At 32.6% G+C, this 20067-nt stretch overlaps 2 protein-coding genes across 2 annotated transcripts in view; one reads left to right on the top strand and one right to left on the bottom strand.

Annotated features, from left to right (window-relative positions):
• The window catches only part of LOC117105263 (5-hydroxytryptamine receptor 4-like), a 32541-nt gene extending 23494 nt beyond the window's left edge, over positions 1 to 9047 (bottom strand). Inside the window, exons 1-2 of the mRNA XM_033246353.1 lie at positions 8900 to 9047; positions 2785 to 2918 (exon numbers count right to left, since the gene is read on the bottom strand). The gene's annotated coding sequence lies outside the window, so the exon portion shown is untranslated. The remainder of the gene's footprint in view (positions 1 to 2784; positions 2919 to 8899) is intronic.
• The window catches only part of LOC117105264, a 35787-nt gene that overhangs the window by 3343 nt on the left and 12377 nt on the right, over positions 1 to 20067 (top strand). Inside the window, exons 2-3 of the mRNA XM_033246355.1 lie at positions 16625 to 16764; positions 17974 to 18063. Of these exons, the coding sequence (XP_033102246.1) occupies positions 16625 to 16764; positions 17974 to 18063 (230 nt within the window). The remainder of the gene's footprint in view (positions 1 to 16624; positions 16765 to 17973; positions 18064 to 20067) is intronic.

Below are 20067 nucleotides of genomic sequence, written 5' to 3'. Positions count from 1 at the left end.
AATTATAAAGAATCTCTATTATAGGGCAGTATACAGGGTAAATATTAGATTTTTTACATGCTTTGAGTTTTCCAACCTACTCATATTTTTATAATAGATATTTGATTATTAATTTTAGGCCATTGGTTTAATTACGTCATTTTACGAAATAAACAGTGTTAAGCACCGCCCCTTGAAAACACAAATCAGTTAGCAGCATTTCTAAGTACTATTAATATTTTAAATCTGTAATTTAATGATTTTTATTGCCTGTTTCAACATCTTTTGTATGTTTTTATATTGTAACCTTTGAGTAAATGTTTTGATGTGCTCTTTTTTTTTTATCTTTTAACATTTGTATATTTTAACTACAGTATTTCATTGAAAGTTCAATAAAACAAAGTGATTGAATTTAATAAAAATAGAAAAATTCATATTTTTATGAAAGAATATTTCCTAAACAAGTTATAAATAATATATCATAATACAGCTAATAATTAGCCAGTTTGGCATCATGAATTCTACCTAAGTTTACGTTTATTTTAAAAATTGTTGCTGAAAACATTAAGATCATCCTCATGCCAATTTTGTAGCTACAATTTAACACCCCTGTGCTGGTTTTTGAATTTTTCTTCTAGTGTTGTCTTTCAGATGGGATTTTGAACTGCTTATAAACTTTTTTTATAGCAAATATTTTTAAAAGATAAACACTTTGAAATTCACTCTACACAAATTGAAATCTGTTCTTATTGCTTCATTAAAAAATTTACTTAAAACTCACCTTTTCCGTCATAAACACGCACAGCCCCTTTAATGCATGTTTAATTGATACTTTATAAATTCCAATATTATTATTATTTATGAATGTTTTATTATTATTATTATAATTATTATTATTATTATTATTATTATTATTGTTATTATTATTATTATTATTATAATTAATATTATTAATATTTATAATTACTTTATTTTTATCATCATTATGTTACAACTATTTTATTATTATTATTATTTAATTTAACTATTTTATGTGTCAAGGTCATTTAATGTTACTATTATTGTTGTTATTAGTAATATTATTTTTTATTTCTTTAAAATATTCCATATATTCAGGTTCAAATACCCCAGGCTTTCTTCATTGAATACATTGTAAAACATTAACATGAATTACTTTATAATCAACTCAATATTGACTAACTACAATATATTTGAATTGAAAAGATAATTTGTAAAGTAGTTCACAAAATAGAAACATTATATTCATTGGTAAAAGGTTTCAGCATACAAAATGTAATTAAAGCTATTTTTTTCATGGATTGATTTCATTGTACTGATATTGTCTTACATGTTATATTCTATAGATTAGATAAGTTGTAGCCCTGACATCATTTTTTGTTTCCACAGAAAAATAATGTTAAATTATGTTGATTCTCTTAGCTTTTAAAAATATGATTCCCACTATCTCTTTCCTTGTTCAATTCAATTTTATTAAAATATCACGTATCATGCCCCGGAGGCCAAATTGCCTGTATTATAAGTTTAATAAATATTAAACTTCATAAAGCAGCAATAAATATGTACATTAAAATGTAGAATATAAAGAGACATCAGAAAAAGTACAATAAAACACTAAACTGTTACAATATTTTTAATTGATATAAACATTAAGAATGAATATTAGCAACAAGGAAAGGAAACAATATAAAGAAGAGAAAAGGATTGCAAACAGAGGAAAAGTATTGTCCAACCATTAAACTGCATTCCTTAAAGTATAAAATCAATTAATTATCTATTACTATGGTTACTCGTCATACAAAAGTGATTTAACACGTTGACTGCCAGACCTTTTTTTAAGGTTCCTTTCTGTGTGCCAAAACAAGTTTACATACAAACATACTTTTTTGAAATTTTATCTAGTCATATATCATCAAAATGATGTGTCTAATAAATTGGCAGGAAAATATTAGGGGGAGGGGGGGCGAGTATACTCGTCGAAGACACTGTGATAGAACCTCTTACTGACTATGCCAAGTGCGAGTTATCTCGTCCGCTTTTTGCATGAGTTGGTATATGTTCAAAGGGCACCCCCACTTGTACCGCTCGAGTGTACTACCGGCAACATAACACAACAAACATACATACATCATTTGTACGTTTTCATCTAGGTGTATCTTCCCCTGTGGTTCTACAATGTATAATAAAGAAGTTATAAACGCTAGAATGTTCCCCCGATTTTGATGAGTATACTTGTTTCTGGTGCCCTCAGCAACACCCTGTGGGCGAGTATAGGCAACGCTGGCAGCCTTACACTAGGTTAATCCAGTAATCAATTTCATAGTTTGTTTGATTATCCCCTCATTAAAACTAATTTCTCTCCTATACTCCTAAATCACCATCCCCACCAAGGCATTTCTAAAACACTCCCTAATAATATAGATTAGCTAGTGTTTTAGAAAAGAAATAAACGTGTGGCCCATTTAAACACAATAAGAACATTATGGAATGTCATATAGAGTATAGGTATGTATGTCAGAGAAACAACCTACAGCTAAACGAGTTAAATAATTATAATAAACAACAATATCAATCATGTTTTGTTTACATTAAATTAATTTATTTTACTAATGTAAAAACAACATTAAGAAATATCTAGATTTGGTTTGAGTTGAAAGGGCACCTTATAAAAAAACATTCTGCTAAATTGATGATTGATATTTATCCTAAGTTTTTATGACAGACTAGACAATTAAATACTGACCAAAAATGAAATTACAAAAAATGTATATCAAAGAAAGCACTTACCTTGTAGAGTATACCTATATCAATAAACATGCAGGATAGATGTTCAACATGCCGCTTATAGTATCCAACTAAAATGTACTGAACCATAGGTTATATGCCGAGTAATGTGACACACTAGGCTTACACAACTTTCTCTAATAGTGCGTGTGGAGAGAATTGCATCACGGTTAAACAATCAAATAACTGTGGTTTTTAAGGAAGGAAATTATAAACCAGTCAGAAGCCACACCTGTCTATACAACGTTAATAACACAAACTACCAGGATATTTCAAATGATAAATATAACTGATTGAATTCTGTTGACACTTTTACAGTGTATCTTAACAGGTATAATTCAAGGTGGAATTGATTTTTTATTAATTTCTTAGGACTTAAAAGTCAATTATACCTAGTAGATGAATGCAAGGGTGGTATAAAACTTATTGCTGCGAAGCAGCAAATTCATATTCTTGACAGCAATTTGACCTCTGAAAGGTCATTGTTTGTCAAAAAACAATCGCCTAAGACAACTGAAAAGCGGAGTTTCCTTCTTTCGTTCTGCCGGGTAAAATCAATTACTTAGGCGACGTTTGTAGACTAACCAACTCGTACCAACGTCGGTATGTCGCGACGCTGGAGTACTATTCAGCGTTTTTACTATATTTCTAGGTTTCCTATTTCTCTACGTTTAATCGGCTCATGTCTCAGCCACAATATTTTGAGGCCAATATTATTTACGAACCCAGTTAAACTTATTTACTAGCCTATTTCAACGTGCTAATCATTACATTTAGGCGACGCTTGTTGTAGCCTGGCATAGTGTTTTCGGAAATAAATACCATTTTATACACATGCGCAGATCGATTCGCCAGCAGCGAGTCATCGCCAGCAGCAGCGAGTCGCCAGCAGAGAGATGTCACTGCAGCAAAACACTATTGTACACAGTACCAACGCTGTTCTAATATAGACAATGGGTCGTGCTCATATTACTTGTTATATTTTTATTATTCATTATTTTCACTTGACTCGCATAAATAATTTTTAACATTTTATGCAGTTGTACTTTGCAGCACTTCACTTGCAGTTTGCAATTTCTAGTTTTTATACCTGTTCTTGATGAATGTAATTCATGCTTCTGGTCTTGTGCTATAGATTATAGGGACTGCCATACCAAGATGCCTGGTATGACTATCCCTTTAATAACAAAAAGAAATTCTATGCAAATATCTGTGTATTTCTACAGAATAGCAATGTGTAGTTGGTACTGTACATATTGTACATGGATCCTGCTTCAGGTCTTGATGTGCTATAGATTAAAGGGACTGTTGTGTCTGGTATATGACTGTTGCCCTATATATATAATATATGCTACTGAAAGTCAGTGTACAGAAATATATATATTTCTGACACAATATACCAGACAGAACAGTCCCTTCAATCTATAATTCAAGACCTGAAGCAGGTCTCTTGGTACCCAGCCAAAAGGTGTTTAGCTGGGGAATTCCCATATTAAACTAAAAATAATTATAACTGCATGATTAAACCTGGTAAACTTGGTGACCTGCCTCTCAGTTCATACCAGTAATTTAAAAAAAAAAAAAAATCAACATTTGAGTAAAGGATATGTATTTTATTTTTCAAAAACAATTAAAAAAAAATATGAGAAAAGATCAACGAACTTTGCTTCATTGCATGATCAATATTTGTCAAAATAGCATCAAAAACTCAACCAGTAAGCTAAATTTTTAAAAAAGTACCGTATTTTACATAAATGACCAAATGCTCGATCGTATCCAATTCACATGTTACAAGCCAGACTACTAGGGACTTTCTAGGTATTTTATGGGTGTGTTTCTACTGATAAACACAAAATAATCGATTTTTTTTTAACTGCTTTTTTAATGAGTACCAGACAGCCTGCTCGCGTTGCAATTGCATTTTGTATTTTGTTTTATATAACACGTTGGTTTCCTAACTGTATAGAGGATAGTATCTTTCTCATTCCTGTCATGATAACGAGGAGTAAGATACGGTGTGGGGCGAGAAAGCAAATGTTCTTGGGTGTGCTCACCGGCACAATGAACGAGCGACCAAATGTGGACCGCAACGGTAGGCCCAAAAGAGCGGAGAGGCCTAGGCCCAATATCCCCCCTCCCCCACAAAATAATTACATAACAAATTCGTCGCTCCACATGTTTGTTAACGTTTTTAGCTTGTAGGCCTAGGACATAAACAAGAGGACAAATTTTTTTGAAAGTTCGCACCTAATACGATCTAGTCTTTGCAGTGATTGACCTGGAGGTCACATTTCACCTGTTAATCGCTTTTTTGTGTTGCAGCTAAAAGGTGCACAGCCAAAATCGGTTATTTGCCGTTTAAACACGCTATCCATTGTGTGTTTTTAATCAATTTTTTTTAATCACTTTTTTCAAACTGGTCCTGTTTCTACTGCGAGAATAAAAGTGTTTTTCAAAATTGCGATTTTTAATCGATTATTTCTTCCAGTAGAAACAGGCCCTATGATGCAAAATACAATAAAATGTGTTAGGAAATCGGATACCCTTTAAGTAGTTCCTTGGAATGTGGGAACCTAAATAAATGTGTTAATTGCTGTCAACAGTAAAGAGATTGAGGTGCCATTTGATCTTAATTGCTTCCAATCAATAAGGCCAAATTAAAAAAATTACTAGTTTCTCGTCCCCTCGCTCATTCATTTTCTATGCCTCATCAAATTTTTTTTTTTTTTTTTTAATTTCCTTTATTTTACAAAATGTACGAAAATCTGAATAACATCTGTAAAATTGATCTCTCGGTCGTTCGTTGTTGGGGGATACATACGGTATGAATCATGTCTCATGCTTCCTTTATTTGCTTTCAATTTGTCTACTTGGTCAAAGTAGTCAGAAAGTAGTAGCTCTTTCCCATCGACCTTTTTGGATTCGCCATCTTGGAGTAAAAAAAAAAGTGCTCTCATTCTCCTTGTTCAAAATAGTAGTATGAGAATCTACTTTTTTTTTCACTTGGCCTAAAACTGTTTAAAAAAAAAAGTTATTTTCAGGCCTTGCATAGCAATTTTGTATGATTGGTCTTTAAAATAACTGTCACAGGCCTGTATGTGATGGCATGTAATATACATGTGCTTAGAATCAGATCAAAGTTTTATAAACATTGCTCAGTATATTTTTAAAACTGTTGTTCCACAAAAACCTACACCTATATTTTGTTTTAAATTTGAAAAATTTTGTCGACCCAAACAACTTGGGTCGTGGCCCATAGATAGATAGAGGCAGGCGTGACTGTTCCTTTAATAGAGAGTTTTCGTTATTTCCGTCGAGAACCAATCCCCTGAGAAAAGTGTATATTTTTGTGTGTGACGTCACCAGTTTTAGGCCTAGTTTTAGTTTTCTCGTACTTGCAACCCGGGATGCAGCTGCAGGATCTCGTGCAATGAATCAAGAACTAGAAACCGAATAGACTTGCAACATATTTGTAATGGTAAGGATGGTGTGTTAGAGGTGATGATGTCGAAATCCACAGCACAGACGGCAGTGATGATGACATGGTAGTGATGATGATGTTATTTATGGATAAATGATGATAAAAATATGTGTAAATAAATCAGTTATAAAAACAAACCACAGATTCTGGGTAGATAAATCATTAGGGTATAATATTTTACAAGTTATATAATATGTAAAATGTATAGTGATGATGATGATGATGATGATGATGATGATGATGATGATGATGATGGTGAGGGTGGTATTTCCAGGCCCATGATACTCGATGAAATTTGTGATAGAGATATTATATAATGTAATAATAAAATCATTTTCTTTTTAAATAACATCATTAAAATAAATTATTATTTATTATAAATTTTTGTTTTTATAATAAATATTATTTTCGTCATATGACAATCAGTAGCAAATAAGAATAAAATCAATCATTGATAATGAATATGATATTTGGATGTAGCCTAGCATATAGTTATGCTACAGTTTATCTTTATGATTTGATTCTCACCTTATTTATTATCAATTTTTGTTTTATAATAAATATTATTTTTTGTCATATGACAATCAGTAGCGAATTAGAATAAAAATAATCATTGATAATGAATAAGAAATTAGAATGTAGCCTACCATATAGTTATCCTACAATTTATCTTTATGATTTGATTCCGAACAATACTGACCTGCAGTACTACCTGCTATCCAAATATAGTAACTACATTTGCTGGTAGGTTTATGTTGGATAGAAACATAAATAGTTTAATGTAGGACATACTAAAGTTTTTTTCCACTATATCAAATTTTATGTGACAAATATTTTATGTGATCTACCCATATATAGACATGATGCTGTCATATTACATCCAAATATGGGTATATCACATTTATATGTCACGTCAATTTGATAGTGTCGAGAGCTTAGTATAAAGTTTTAGCTAATTTTGTAATGAGGCTTGCCATCCCAAAACCAGTATACTGCTGCTAATTGTTAAACTGAGTCAGTAGCATAAGAATGTGGCAGCATTGTACACTTTGGTACAGAGAAGCTGTAATACTTTACCTCATAACTTTGGCAATAGCACCCATCATTTTATTATTGTATTTATCATCATCATCATCATCATCATCATCATCATCATTTTAGAGTCCATTATAATGTAATGTAGAGAATAAAGCCAGGTTTCCATAAAATCACTACACTGTTGCTACATTGTTTACAGTGCAATCGTTTTACTGCACACTCGGGAAGGCTCTCTGAGTCAACCGACCAATCAGCATCACCGAAAGCTGTCGGTGATAGCGTGTTGTGATTGTATGGGAACCAAGCTTATGAATATAATTATAAAGTAAAATTTTCATTTTTTGGTCAATGATGCCATTTTTGAAACAGCAAACCTCTTAAGATAAATATATTGATCCAAATATATTAAAATACATTTGTCTGTCTACATACAAAAGCTCCGCAAGTGACATTATTATTTTTACTTACATTTGACGTTGATTTATATTTAAGTTAATAATGTATTGTTTACATAATAGAATGTACAGTACCCTTTACATACAAGGCAAAACATTTTAATAATGGGAAATTATTATAAACACATTAATGGTCATATTTAGCATCTAAATATAAATATCTCCACTAGTAAATAATTGTTTCATTTTACAAAACCTTTCTTTTACTTCATGCCTATAAGTTTACCTGTTGTATTGATTCTCACTAGTACAACTCGGACTAGTACAAAAAGTGTATTAAATTTTGGTCTATGTACTTAGTCAAGAATGGTGTTTCTGGTCTCAAGAAATGATGGTATTCTAATCCTGCATGTTAGCCATGGCTGTTACAAAGTTCGTAAAATGCATTTCCGTAACTATCTCTTCAGATTTCCGTAGTAAATGAAAAGTTTCCTAGGCACCTAATAATTTGCCTTGAGTACAAGATATAGGTTACTCAAAATTGCAGTATAGTACAGCTGTGGTGTATAGCATGATTGTCACTCCTACGATCGATCACAGAAACCCCGAAAGCAAGTCGTGTTTCATGGTGTGGGTCATTAATTTAGCCATAATATCATGTTTTATCTGGGATTTTCCATAAATTTAGGCCGAATCATATTTTTGCGTAGTTTGTGTGTATTTCCATAGCATTTATCTCCATTTCCGTACCGTCGTCCGTAATTTGGGCTGAATTTCCGTAGTAACTACGGATGTTCCTTAGTACTTGAGAACCCAGCAATTGATAGATCGTCTGCGTTTAAGCCTGAGTTTTGCTTATCATTAGTAGCACAAACTGTCAGTTTGCCTTTTCTTCTGACTTGTTTTAGGTGATTGACCCTAGCATAAGCTTTTAAGCCCTGTCCAGGCTATTAAATTGTATTTGACAAAAACATGTGACATACGTAATTACCAAATATGGTCATGGTAACATCAAATCATGACCACCGTTGCTATCCAGATAACTATATTTTGATTGCCAATCCTTAATATTGTGGTCTAAAAAAGTACAATGTGGGCCATTCTTGGCCATAAAAACTCTCTCTGGGAGCAGCTACTGTGTTTTTATTTCAGGACCTGTCCTTGACCAAGGCTCTAGACGTATAGATATTAAAAAAGTACTAACCTCAAATGTTGTATACCTTCCCTGTATTATATATTTCACTGTTTTTGTATAACAGTTTTCAGGTTATCATATAATACATCAGTTTAGTCTGTAATTTTGCTGAGTAGAGATTTGGTTTAAGACTATTTGCACAGTAAAGCCAAAATGAATGTGCATTTGAGTTGCGAATGACTGGCTCGATCATTTGTCTCTAGGAGCACCTGCAAATACCCATTGCTATAAATCAAGAATACAGTGCCTGACCTGAAGCAGTTCATTTATGTTTGGGTTTTGTCACTTGTTTATTTTTTTTACCTTTTGACTGATAACTTTGTAGTGTATAATATTACATTTCCTGGTATAAGTGCACTGAGTAAGCTTTATACACTACAACTTGAAAAATACCAAAAAGTATCTTAAAAAATAAAATCATTTTTTTTAATTAACTTTTGAAGTAACATTATTAATTTGAACGTAGAAATTAGTGTATTTTTCATGTTCATTGTCTTCCATTTATATAGCGCATACTACAATGCATTGTCTCTATGCGCTTTCAAACCCAGTGTCATGACAGAAAAGAAAAAAAAAAGAAATCAACAAGAAAAAACAAGAACAAAACAGATTAGAATTGTGAGAAAAGATGCCATTTAAGCCGGGATTTAAAAAGAAGACCTTACAAAATTGACAGCAACGGAAAAGGATCTATCACCATAGGTTTTTGGTTTTCAATCGACCAGAAGGACAATAAAGAGTGGTTAAACTAGAGTGTGCAACTGCATGTAGTTGATTGCATTTTTAGGAGGGCATTAATGTACGGTGGAGATGAACAATTAAGAGACTTGTACACGAAAAGAAGAATTTTAAAATGTATACGCTGCTCAAACTCCCGAATGACTTTATTAGGAAGTCCATAAAGAACAGCATTACAGTAATCAAGACGTGATGTTACTAACGCATCTAACATTGACGTAGCATCAGCATTAAGTCAAAAATAGGATGGGCCCTAAGGTGGAACCTTGGGGGGGCGGCACCACACTTGAGAGAGGCCTGTCAGATACTGTAGATTTAACTTGCACTAATTGCTGCCTAGATGACAAGTATGATCAAAACAAGAGAAGAGCTGTACCCGAAACTCCTGCCTCTGAAAGACGATCAATAAGATTTTTGAAAAGGTAGACAATTAAAAAAATGTTCACCCATAATTTACAGAAAAGTGATTATCCAGTATAAAAATCAGGGTAGACATTTTTAAAAATTCAATAATTTCCATGCAACAGATGCTCAATAATTTGTTTGTTACTGCAAAATGAATCATTCAAAATTATTTTTTATTAATTTTTCAAGGAACAATACATCTTTAATTACATTACATATATATTAAATTATATTTAACATTTCTGTGGTCTGTTATATAACATGCCTCCATGAACTTGACCTTGTCCTTTAAATTTTCTTCCCAAAATTTAATAATCTCTTTCTTAGATTAATGTACCACTGTATAACACAAAAAGGTATGATGATCCATTCCTTAGTATTACAGACAGACAGACAGACAGGTGAATGCATAACCTTTTTTGGCGGTGGTAATAATTCGAAATATTGAACAATATTCAGGAAAAAAGACCAATAAATACCAAACAGAGATGCACAGAAATTCCCTTCCAGTAAATAATAGTGAAAGCTATAAAACAAAGTCAAATTGAATTGTTGTATGCCTGGTAGTTGGTGAAGGTCAATTTTTTTACTGCATGAAAGAAATATAATGACAATAAGCAAAAACTCGTTGAAGCAAAAACTACAGATTGTTTAAAAAAGAATTCCAAATTATATTTCATAGGATATAGTTTTTTTCCATGATTGATGACTCAAAAAAATGGAATTCTGATAGTTTAACAACAGTTTCATTATTACAAGACATTTTAATTATCACTGTGCTATTGGAAATGGGGTAACACTATAATACTTTTGTAACAACTTCCTGGATTTTTTCAACCTACGGGTCCGGTCTGCATTTCACTCATGTCCTTGGACAAGGCACTTTACCTACGTTTGTCTCTGCATGTAGGAGTATATTGAGACAACAATGATACAGATAAAAACTAAACAGCGATCAATTTAGCTCCTTGATCTCAAGATTAAATTTATGAGCCACAATCACCGCACCAGCCCTTCTGATAATATCTTGTATTCTTAAAAGACAGTATAATAATAATGATAATAATGGTCATTTAACTGCTATTGTGTACAGTGTGTTGGCAGAGTCTACATGAATTAGCCAATCGCACAATAGAAAGCTCATAATGTTTACATTTACATCGAATTTACGAAGAAGGATGAATCTTGGCTCACATAAATTATAACATACAAATGTAGCATGGTGTCTTATTAGAACGCTTAGATCATTGAATTTGATTGGTAGTTCCAAGATCACATGACTGTCATACCTGACACTTGTTAGATCTTGTCAAAAATCAATAAGCACAGATGTGTGTGTACATGTGTATGCGTCAGATTTTATCTTTCAATAGAGATTTACATAAGAAATTTGACATCTTCTACGATCAGAATTTGACACTTGCTTTTTATTCTTGCACACTAAAAGCAAATGTAGTTATTTATATAGTTTTGATGTAACGATCAAATTTTATGCTAATAGGCCTAGGCAATAAGTTAATCTTTTTCCTTCCTCATCAGAAAGCTAAAGATATAAATTCTTCATTGATGTGGTTATGTAAAAGATAGAAGATATTAATAGTAATACCAGCTTCTTGTTTTTCATGTGATTGCAGCAGTTATTATTTGTGTTAAAAGTAATTAAAATGGACAAGAATTTCTCATTGTCTGTGACATGATTTTCGTAGGCGATAATCATACGCATGTTTTATTAATGCCCAGGGTATTATTTTATAACCGTTCGTACATGTAATGATCGTTGTTGTCTACAGAAGATGTTTACATTATACAGAATTGAAACTCGCATTGTCCACTATGTTTTGCCATCAAAAAGATCTAAAGACGATACATTTTTTGTTTGCTTTAGTTTGAATCCCATCCATTCTATACTATTCATGTCACGAGTCTCAAGTATTATGAGTAGTGACAATGCCTATAAGCCTCTGAAGTCTACCTGTCTGGATACGTGCTTCCCTACAGCGTACTAGCTGCAAAAAACTTATTAAGATTTGAAATTAATTTTCCTTTCCATTTAATAGAAGAGCTTAGAAAGGAACAAAAAAGTATTATAAATAATATAGCATTATATATAAATAATAAATATTTAAATTACTATTGTGTATGCCTATCAATCAGACTTGAAAATTATACATCTTGACACAAACATGAATTAACCACTGTAACTACTGTAGTATGCCCATAGGTTTGCAGAGCAGTATCGCTATAATTGTTACATTGAGTTTTCAAAGAATTTTTAAGCAAATTTCCAATTCAGGGAAGAGTTTTAATTGAATTAGCAAAAAAAAAAAACTAGTGCCTACATTGTAATTATGAACATGTCAATTACTGTAGTTTTTGCATGTTGATGCGTTTCCGTTCTAGAGCATTATAGAGGTCGGCTAAAAGAAGGAGAGAGACAAAATATACCTATTGCTTGTCCGATAGAATTTTAATACAGTATATACTCGCACATAAGGGGAGGCTTAAAATAGTAAATTACTTGGCTCCGTTTTTAGCCAGCTAGATGCATGTATCAAGATCATAAAAGAGCAGCAAAAAGTATTAATTCTGACAAAGGAACGGGGGTTGTGTTGAATGCCCAACATACAAAAATCGCTCAAACTCGGGGTTAATCTTATACGCGGGTCGCCATATACGAGCATATACGGTACGTTAAAGAGCAATAAATAGGTATGAAGCATTATGAATCAATTATTTAAACAACTTTTTAATCAAACAATTTAGGTCAAATATTTAGATAACAGATATAAAAGAATGTAGATAATAATAGATTTAATAGGTAACTTCTGAAATTGTTGGTGTGCATAGACTCCTTAAATGTAGGTTTTTTTATTTCCAATGGTGCAGTAGTTAAAATTACTCCATTTACTTTTATATACTTTATTTATAAGCAGTTCTATGCTTGAAATTACATATTTAAATTGCCATTACACTTACAGTAGTCAAAAAAAAAATTCATTTTGATATATTGTATGTAACGTATATGTTTGTATTTAGAATGGTGTTTTTGCCCAACCTGCCAATATCATACTGATGTACTAAAATCCACGGGGACCTCACTTGCATTCCAGCCAAACAGGGGTGTGCCGCAGCCACTTCAAGGCATGAGGCACTTGTGCTACCTATTTTACTGAAAATTCTTATGGACTAACAGTAACTACCATTTACCCAAAATCGCACTGTGCTCTAAAAGACGACAGGAAAAAGGCCACTTAATAGTACTAGAGAGGGTGCAATATTTACTGGTTCCCGATGGCAAAAATTGTTCTGTCCGGTCGCGATCTTGTGAAAGGTAGGCTTAGAAAGGGAATTACCGGCTTAGCACCCAGTCTAACTTGAAATTCCCGCTAACATCGTGCGGAAAATCGTGGCACTTTGACACAGGATAGGCCAGGGACTTTAACTACCAATTTCAGCCCGATAATTTCCTAGTACACTTCTGCTACACAGTCTTCGCAAGTATACCTCATAAATGCTGCAACTCCCCCAACATTTCTCACACTTATGCTTACCCCGTAAATGCGGCACCTCCCGTATAGAAATATTTAAGAGTGAGCCCCTTGGGACCAAAATCGCAAGTGATTTGTGTTGGAATCAAACCCTCAACTTTCCTGATAGAATAGTCGTGTATCATAACCACTAGACCATCAAACTTGCACTTAGTGGCTGGAACTTAATTTGATCACTAAGTGGTTAATGGATAATTTTTCATTCCTATGATGACATAATTAAAGTTGAAATATTGAATATCAACACAATGGTGTGAATCTGAGATTAATCAGTGGACCTTTCGGATAATATAACATCATCATTCAAAATATCACCCACTGCTGTTCCGTGCCGTGACGTCAGTCAGGTTGTGTAAAAACATCCTTTCTTCCAGTTGTGTTTCTTGATAAAGCATTATTTATGATAAATTATATAATTATAATTTATTTAAACCTATTTACTGCTCAAGGCTCTATTTTCCCCCAGTCATTGGATACAGAATATCTCGGGCAACCTCCTTCGCTCCCTGGGGAGTACCAGTATTTCTAGTTATGCACCTAATTAGCACTACTATCCTCATTCTAAATCACCCACTTCCTACTGGGTACCCATTTATACTGCTGGGTGAAGAGAGGCAAATGCATGCAGTGTGCCCCATTTTATCTGTATACAGACAGTGTGATAAGCATCAGTCTCGAACCCCCAATCTTTGTGATTGAAAGCCTGATGCCTTACTTGCTGCACCACATGCTTTTACAAAGTATTCCATTGTAATGTTGATACTACAATTGTAGTTTGAGCTGTGAACTTTGAGAACGAGGTCCGAATCTCTTGGCGTATACTGTAATTCACTTGTGTCCTTTGGCAAGGCACTTTACGTTTGGCTCTCTTTCCACTGAAGTACGCCACAAGTAATGGCTGTTGAAATGGTGCCATATTAATGGAGCACTTGATTGATTTATTGATTCAGTATCAATCGTATCTGCCATTTAATGTGTTTTGGTTTGTGTTTAATCTACTGAAGCACAACTAGTTGTTCTCTCCAAAGAGCGGGAATTAAGGTTGCACTTTTTTTATTATGGATGGATTCGGTGACCAGGGATAATGATATCTTGAATCTTTGATCCAGTATTGAAAATTAAAACTCTTTACTTTAAAAAATCCTTTTTCACCTTCCCAGGGTGAGAGGCCCTGGGCCACAGGGTAGCATAACTGCCCAGGCCCCTAAAGGGGGTCTGGGGCCAGGGTGACAGAGCCCATGGTGGGTCCGCCGTTTCAAGTAGTTGGATTCCTAAGTCTATACAGACACTAAGAGTAGATCAAAATAATGGTTTCCATATTAAGGTTATTGTCTAACTCACCCCTACCCCCCTTTCCTTTTCTCGGCAGTAGTGCACCTGTCCATTATAAGTGGTCTGTATTGTTAATCTGTTAATAAACAGAACATTTTCCTCATTTTCATTTTCACTTGAAGGCCATTAATACTGTAACTTTTTTCATTATTTTTTACTGCATTTAGGACAACAATGTTTATATGCTATAATTACAAAATACTACATTACCCTACTATGTGATTAGATTGGATTTATTTAGTGTAATGAATTCAGTAATGAATTTCATTTTTCAAATATGATTTTTCAATACAGACTTCAATTTCTTTTAGTGCTACAAAAGAATTTAAACGAAAAAGGAAAATTTAAAATAAGGTATTACTTATTCTAAATAACCCCTTTCCTTTTCTCGGCAGTAGTGCACCTGGCCATTATAAGAGGTCTGTATTGTTAATCTGTTAATAAACAGAAGGTTTTCCTCATTTTCATTTTCACTTGAAGGCCATTAATAACTTTTTTCATTATTTTTTACTGCATTTAGGACAACAATGTTTATATGCTATAATTACAAAATACTACATTACCCTACTATGTGATTAGATTGGATTTATTTAGTGTAATGAACTCAGTAATGAATTTCATTTTTCAAATATGATTTTTCAATACAGACTTCAATTTCTTTTAGTGCTACAAAAGCATTAAACGAAAAAGGAAAATTGAAAATAAGGTATTTAAATCTTATTCTAAATAATACTTCAACTTTTAATTAATTAATTCTGCTCTTTGCTGTATATGAAGAGAAATAATACATAATGCATTGTTTATAATCTGGAAATGGAACTCTGCGTACAAAAAAGAGCTTTTAAATGCAGGGCATTTCTAGAAAATTTCAAAATGACAATACACATATAAAGCTAATGTTAAATGATGTCACCAATTTTAGTTATTTATTTTATTTATTTAATCTATATTTTATAGTACTGATTTTCAAAATTTAGTATAGTGATGAGAAACATATATACAGTGTAATTAACAAATAATAAATAAAAAATAAATAAATAAATATAATTAGATAAAAAATAAATAAAATAAAATTTTAAAACATTTTTTAAAATGATTTTGGAATGAAAAGTTGACAGCTCTTCTTTTTGAGATGAGAAATTTGAGACGGTTAACACAGGGGTCCCAAGTTTGAAGAAGTCATGTTTGGGAGATCTGGTTACCAGTAAATGGACTTTCACCTCTCATTAAGCATTTAAAAAATTTCAATCTTTTACATGCCATCAAGCAATTTATGTAATTCACATTCAGGTGATGTTTAATGCAGGAAATTGTACAATAATTCAGTTCTTTTGAAAATTCTTTTCTTTCATTTGTTTCCCTGTAAGAAATGTATTTTTGTCCAATATTTCCAAAAAATTAATAAGTTGTGATTTTTTGTTATTGCTATGAGAATCAAAGGTATGAAACATAGAATTAAATGATATTTTTAATTAACTTTCGTTTATACAATTTGAAACATCAAATTTGCAATGCTTTTGTAATGTAAAAAAAATCCTGTTGTCCAAGAAATAGTGGCTTTAAAGAAGTGCTATTAATTTTTTTAAGCTAGATAAATTTTTTTTCCAAAAAACATGATTCAACAGTCTGTCTTTTATACATAGGAATTGATCTGTGAAACTAAAAAGAATGTTTTTTTCTATTAATTTGTGATTTCTTGGTATCATTTCAGTGTTTTTGCGTTTATGTCACCTGCTTGCCGCCAGTGAGATGATCATGGGAATGAAGCCGTTACGACTTGTTGATTACATCCACATTGTTCAGCCCTACAAAAACAGCGTGAACATGATGCGAGCAAACCTAATGTTTGTGGTAAAGTATTATTACATTCGTCTTTGTGTAATAATTTATTATCTATAGAAAAGAGGTAGGGATTTACCTTGCCTTTCCTGGAACTGCCAATGTATTATAGTGAAGTGTGATATTCTCTGGGCTTTGTGAAACATTTGGCTTAAGTATTTATTTAATTTTATTGAACCTTGTATCCCTTGGCAAAAGGCATGGTATAAATTCCTGTATTATTATTATTATTATTATATGGTAAAGGAGAAGCTTACCAATTTTATTTGGGAACTGATGTAGCATACTCAGTTACATAATATCCTATGTTTAAATTACGAATCTTGTGCGCGCTCATTACGTAGATGCTCAAATAAATTTGTAATGCCGTGACATTCTAGTTTAGCCTTGCCATTGTAATGTATGGGATTGTTGATTCCTAGACGAGTTCTTCGAAATATTATTTCCTGAATGGAGGAAAAAAGATACTGTCCCTTGGCCCAAGGGTACAAACAAGTGGCCACCCTCACTCAAAACCCCATCCTCCTAAATTTATACAAATCACCTTTCACCGCTTCTCTACCCAGGAGTATAAATGGGGACAGTACCTGGTGGGGTTACCTGCTCCTGCGCTGATTACAGGCAGCAACATTTAAGTATGTGGACCCAATGACCAGGGATAGGAAGCGCTTTGTATCTACAAAGAAAAGGCGCTGTATGAATAATAATAATAATAAATTATAAATTTATGTCCGACAGCACCATTTCCGGCCATTGAAAAGTGCCATGATCATAAATTTCTTTACCTCAGTCCCTACCGTGTTGGGGCACTCAATCTATGAAAGTCCCTCCCTAGACCCCTATATTTTGAATTCTAGCTGGATCTGACATTGCAATTTGTGCATGTAATTCAACACCGACTAAAGTTCATTTGAAATCATTCACATTCTACTAGTTTTTATACTCTTGGGAGCAGAGATACAAAAACCTAAGGTTATATAGATGAAGTGCCTTGCCGAAGGACGCAAACAATATAGGAAGTTCCGGACACTTAACTCGCAGCTCACTGCTCAATACAATCTATTACTGTATCTAGAAATGAAGTGAACATCAGCAAGGGATGAATACCTATAAAGTTCAAACCTATTAAAAACAGGTTCTTATTTCAATTAATCAATTTACTGTTCAGCTTTATTGCCTGTATGTCCGCTTAACGCCTTTACACTTCTTTTCATTCTGTAGAAGATTGATGGGGAAGACCCTAAATCACACCGACCTGACTGGTTGTATGTAGTCGCCAAGGGTAATAACCCCTTGCCCCCAGCTGAAGAGGTAAGGTAATTGCAAATGAAATTAGTTTGTGGAAATGGCAGTGAGGGACCTGCTTTAGAAAAATATATTTAATTAGTTTTTCTTTATATTTATAACATTTTTATTCTTTGTTTTGGTTTTGTAAATGTTCATTTTTGTCATACTATTGTTTATAATCCTACATATTTAGTTCATCATTTTCAGTCATTTGTATGTAGTTGCCAAGGGTAATAATCCCTTGCCCCCAGCTGAAGAGGTAAGGTAATTGCAAATGAATATAGTTTGTGGAAATGGCAGTGAGGGACCTGCTTTAGAAAAATATATGTAATTAGTTTTTCTTTATATTTATAACATTTTTATTCTTTGTTTTGCTTTTGTAAATGTTCATTTTTGTCATACTATTGTTTATAATCCTACATATTTAGTTCATCATTTTCAGTCATTTGTTTGTTTATTCTTAATTTCTCATGTGATTTATTTCGCCACACCTTGGTCTGTAATTATTTTATATACAGTATGTTTAGATATATTTTAATTATTTATTGGACTTAAGCCTGTAATTTTGTGGTATGTCTAATAGCATTGACCATTGCTTTGTGCGGTTTCTGAATATTTTATCTCAGAATTTGAATACTGGTTAATATAATCAATCAGTTAATCATTAAAATCAAAGCATCAAGCAATCAATTAATTAATTAATTAATAATTATCAGTTGAATAAATCACCTTCCAAGTATAGTAACTCCAGCAGTAGATTCTACACAAAAAAATATTAAAACCTGAAAAATGTCCGTAAATGTACTTAACTTAATCTTGTTTGCAAACTAAAGTATTTAAATTAACACGTTGACAGCCAGACCTTTTTTAAGGTTCGTTCCTTCCCGTGTGCCAAAACAAGTTTACATGTACAAACATACATTTTTGAAACTTTATCTGGTCATATATCATCAAAATGATGTGTCTAATGGATTGGCAGGAAAATATTAAGGGACGATTAAACAGCACTTTTTATTGACTATGCCAAGATTGGTATATGTTCAAAGGGCGCCCCACTTGTGCCACTCGATTGTACTGCCAGTAACATAACACAACAAACATACATACATCATTTGTACATTATCGTCTAGGTATATCTTCCCCGAACTACCAGCCGTTAAGTCTCTGGTTCTACAATGTATACGAAAGAAGTAATAAACGCTAGAATGTTATCATTACCCCCGTTTTGACAAGTATCCTCATCACTGTCAGCTAACGTGTTTAAATCCTTAAGGTTTTAAAGTAGTAGTACTGTACCTAATGATGGCTAAATAAATTATGGAAATGGAGACAATCCATACCACAAATATATACTGTACGCCACAAAAAATAAAAATAAATTTTTTAAAAATAAACCAAAGCAAGGAAATCAATGAATTAGTGATTTATACAGAATGAAAAATTGATACTGTATTTTTATTCAGCCTAAAATATCTATATATAAAAATTTTTTTCATCCTGTTTCTATTTTCACCTGTAATGGTTTACCGAGAAAGGGCTAATATTGTACTGGCTAGTTTACAAGTAAATATAGTAGCTAAAATTATGTGTGAAAAAGATGGTGGCCCTTTATAACCTCATTCAAACTCATAGATCTGTATTACAGTTGCTAATTTTACAGCGGGTTCCGTTTGAGACTATACCAGATCGGCTGGAATAGAGGATGTGCCAAGTACTTGACACCAACCTGCATCCTTCCTGCCACCAACTATCATGATCTTGCAAAATTTATACTGTCAAAATCAGACCAGTTCATAGTAATTTCTATAACTCGGATTGTTTAAGACAAAAATTATTATGTATTGTTATTGTCAACATTGACTCTAACAACTAATAATAATTTCACTAGGCCTAAATTGGACTTAAGGGGAATATATTTTGTGTTATTTTCCCCTTAACGTTGTTTTTTTAATGGTTCTCTCATTTCTCCATTGTCTAAGTTCCCTTTAAGGTAGGTTTTAATAATATAATAATAATAATAATAATAAT

The sequence above is a fragment of the Anneissia japonica genome, unplaced genomic scaffold (assembly GCF_011630105.1).
Source record: "Anneissia japonica isolate Jap-2015-1 unplaced genomic scaffold, ASM1163010v1 scaffold287726_len2788222_cov184, whole genome shotgun sequence".
In the NCBI taxonomy this organism is placed as follows: domain Eukaryota; kingdom Metazoa; phylum Echinodermata; class Crinoidea; order Comatulida; family Comatulidae; genus Anneissia; species Anneissia japonica.
This window is presented reverse-complemented; position numbering and strand designations above follow the sequence as displayed.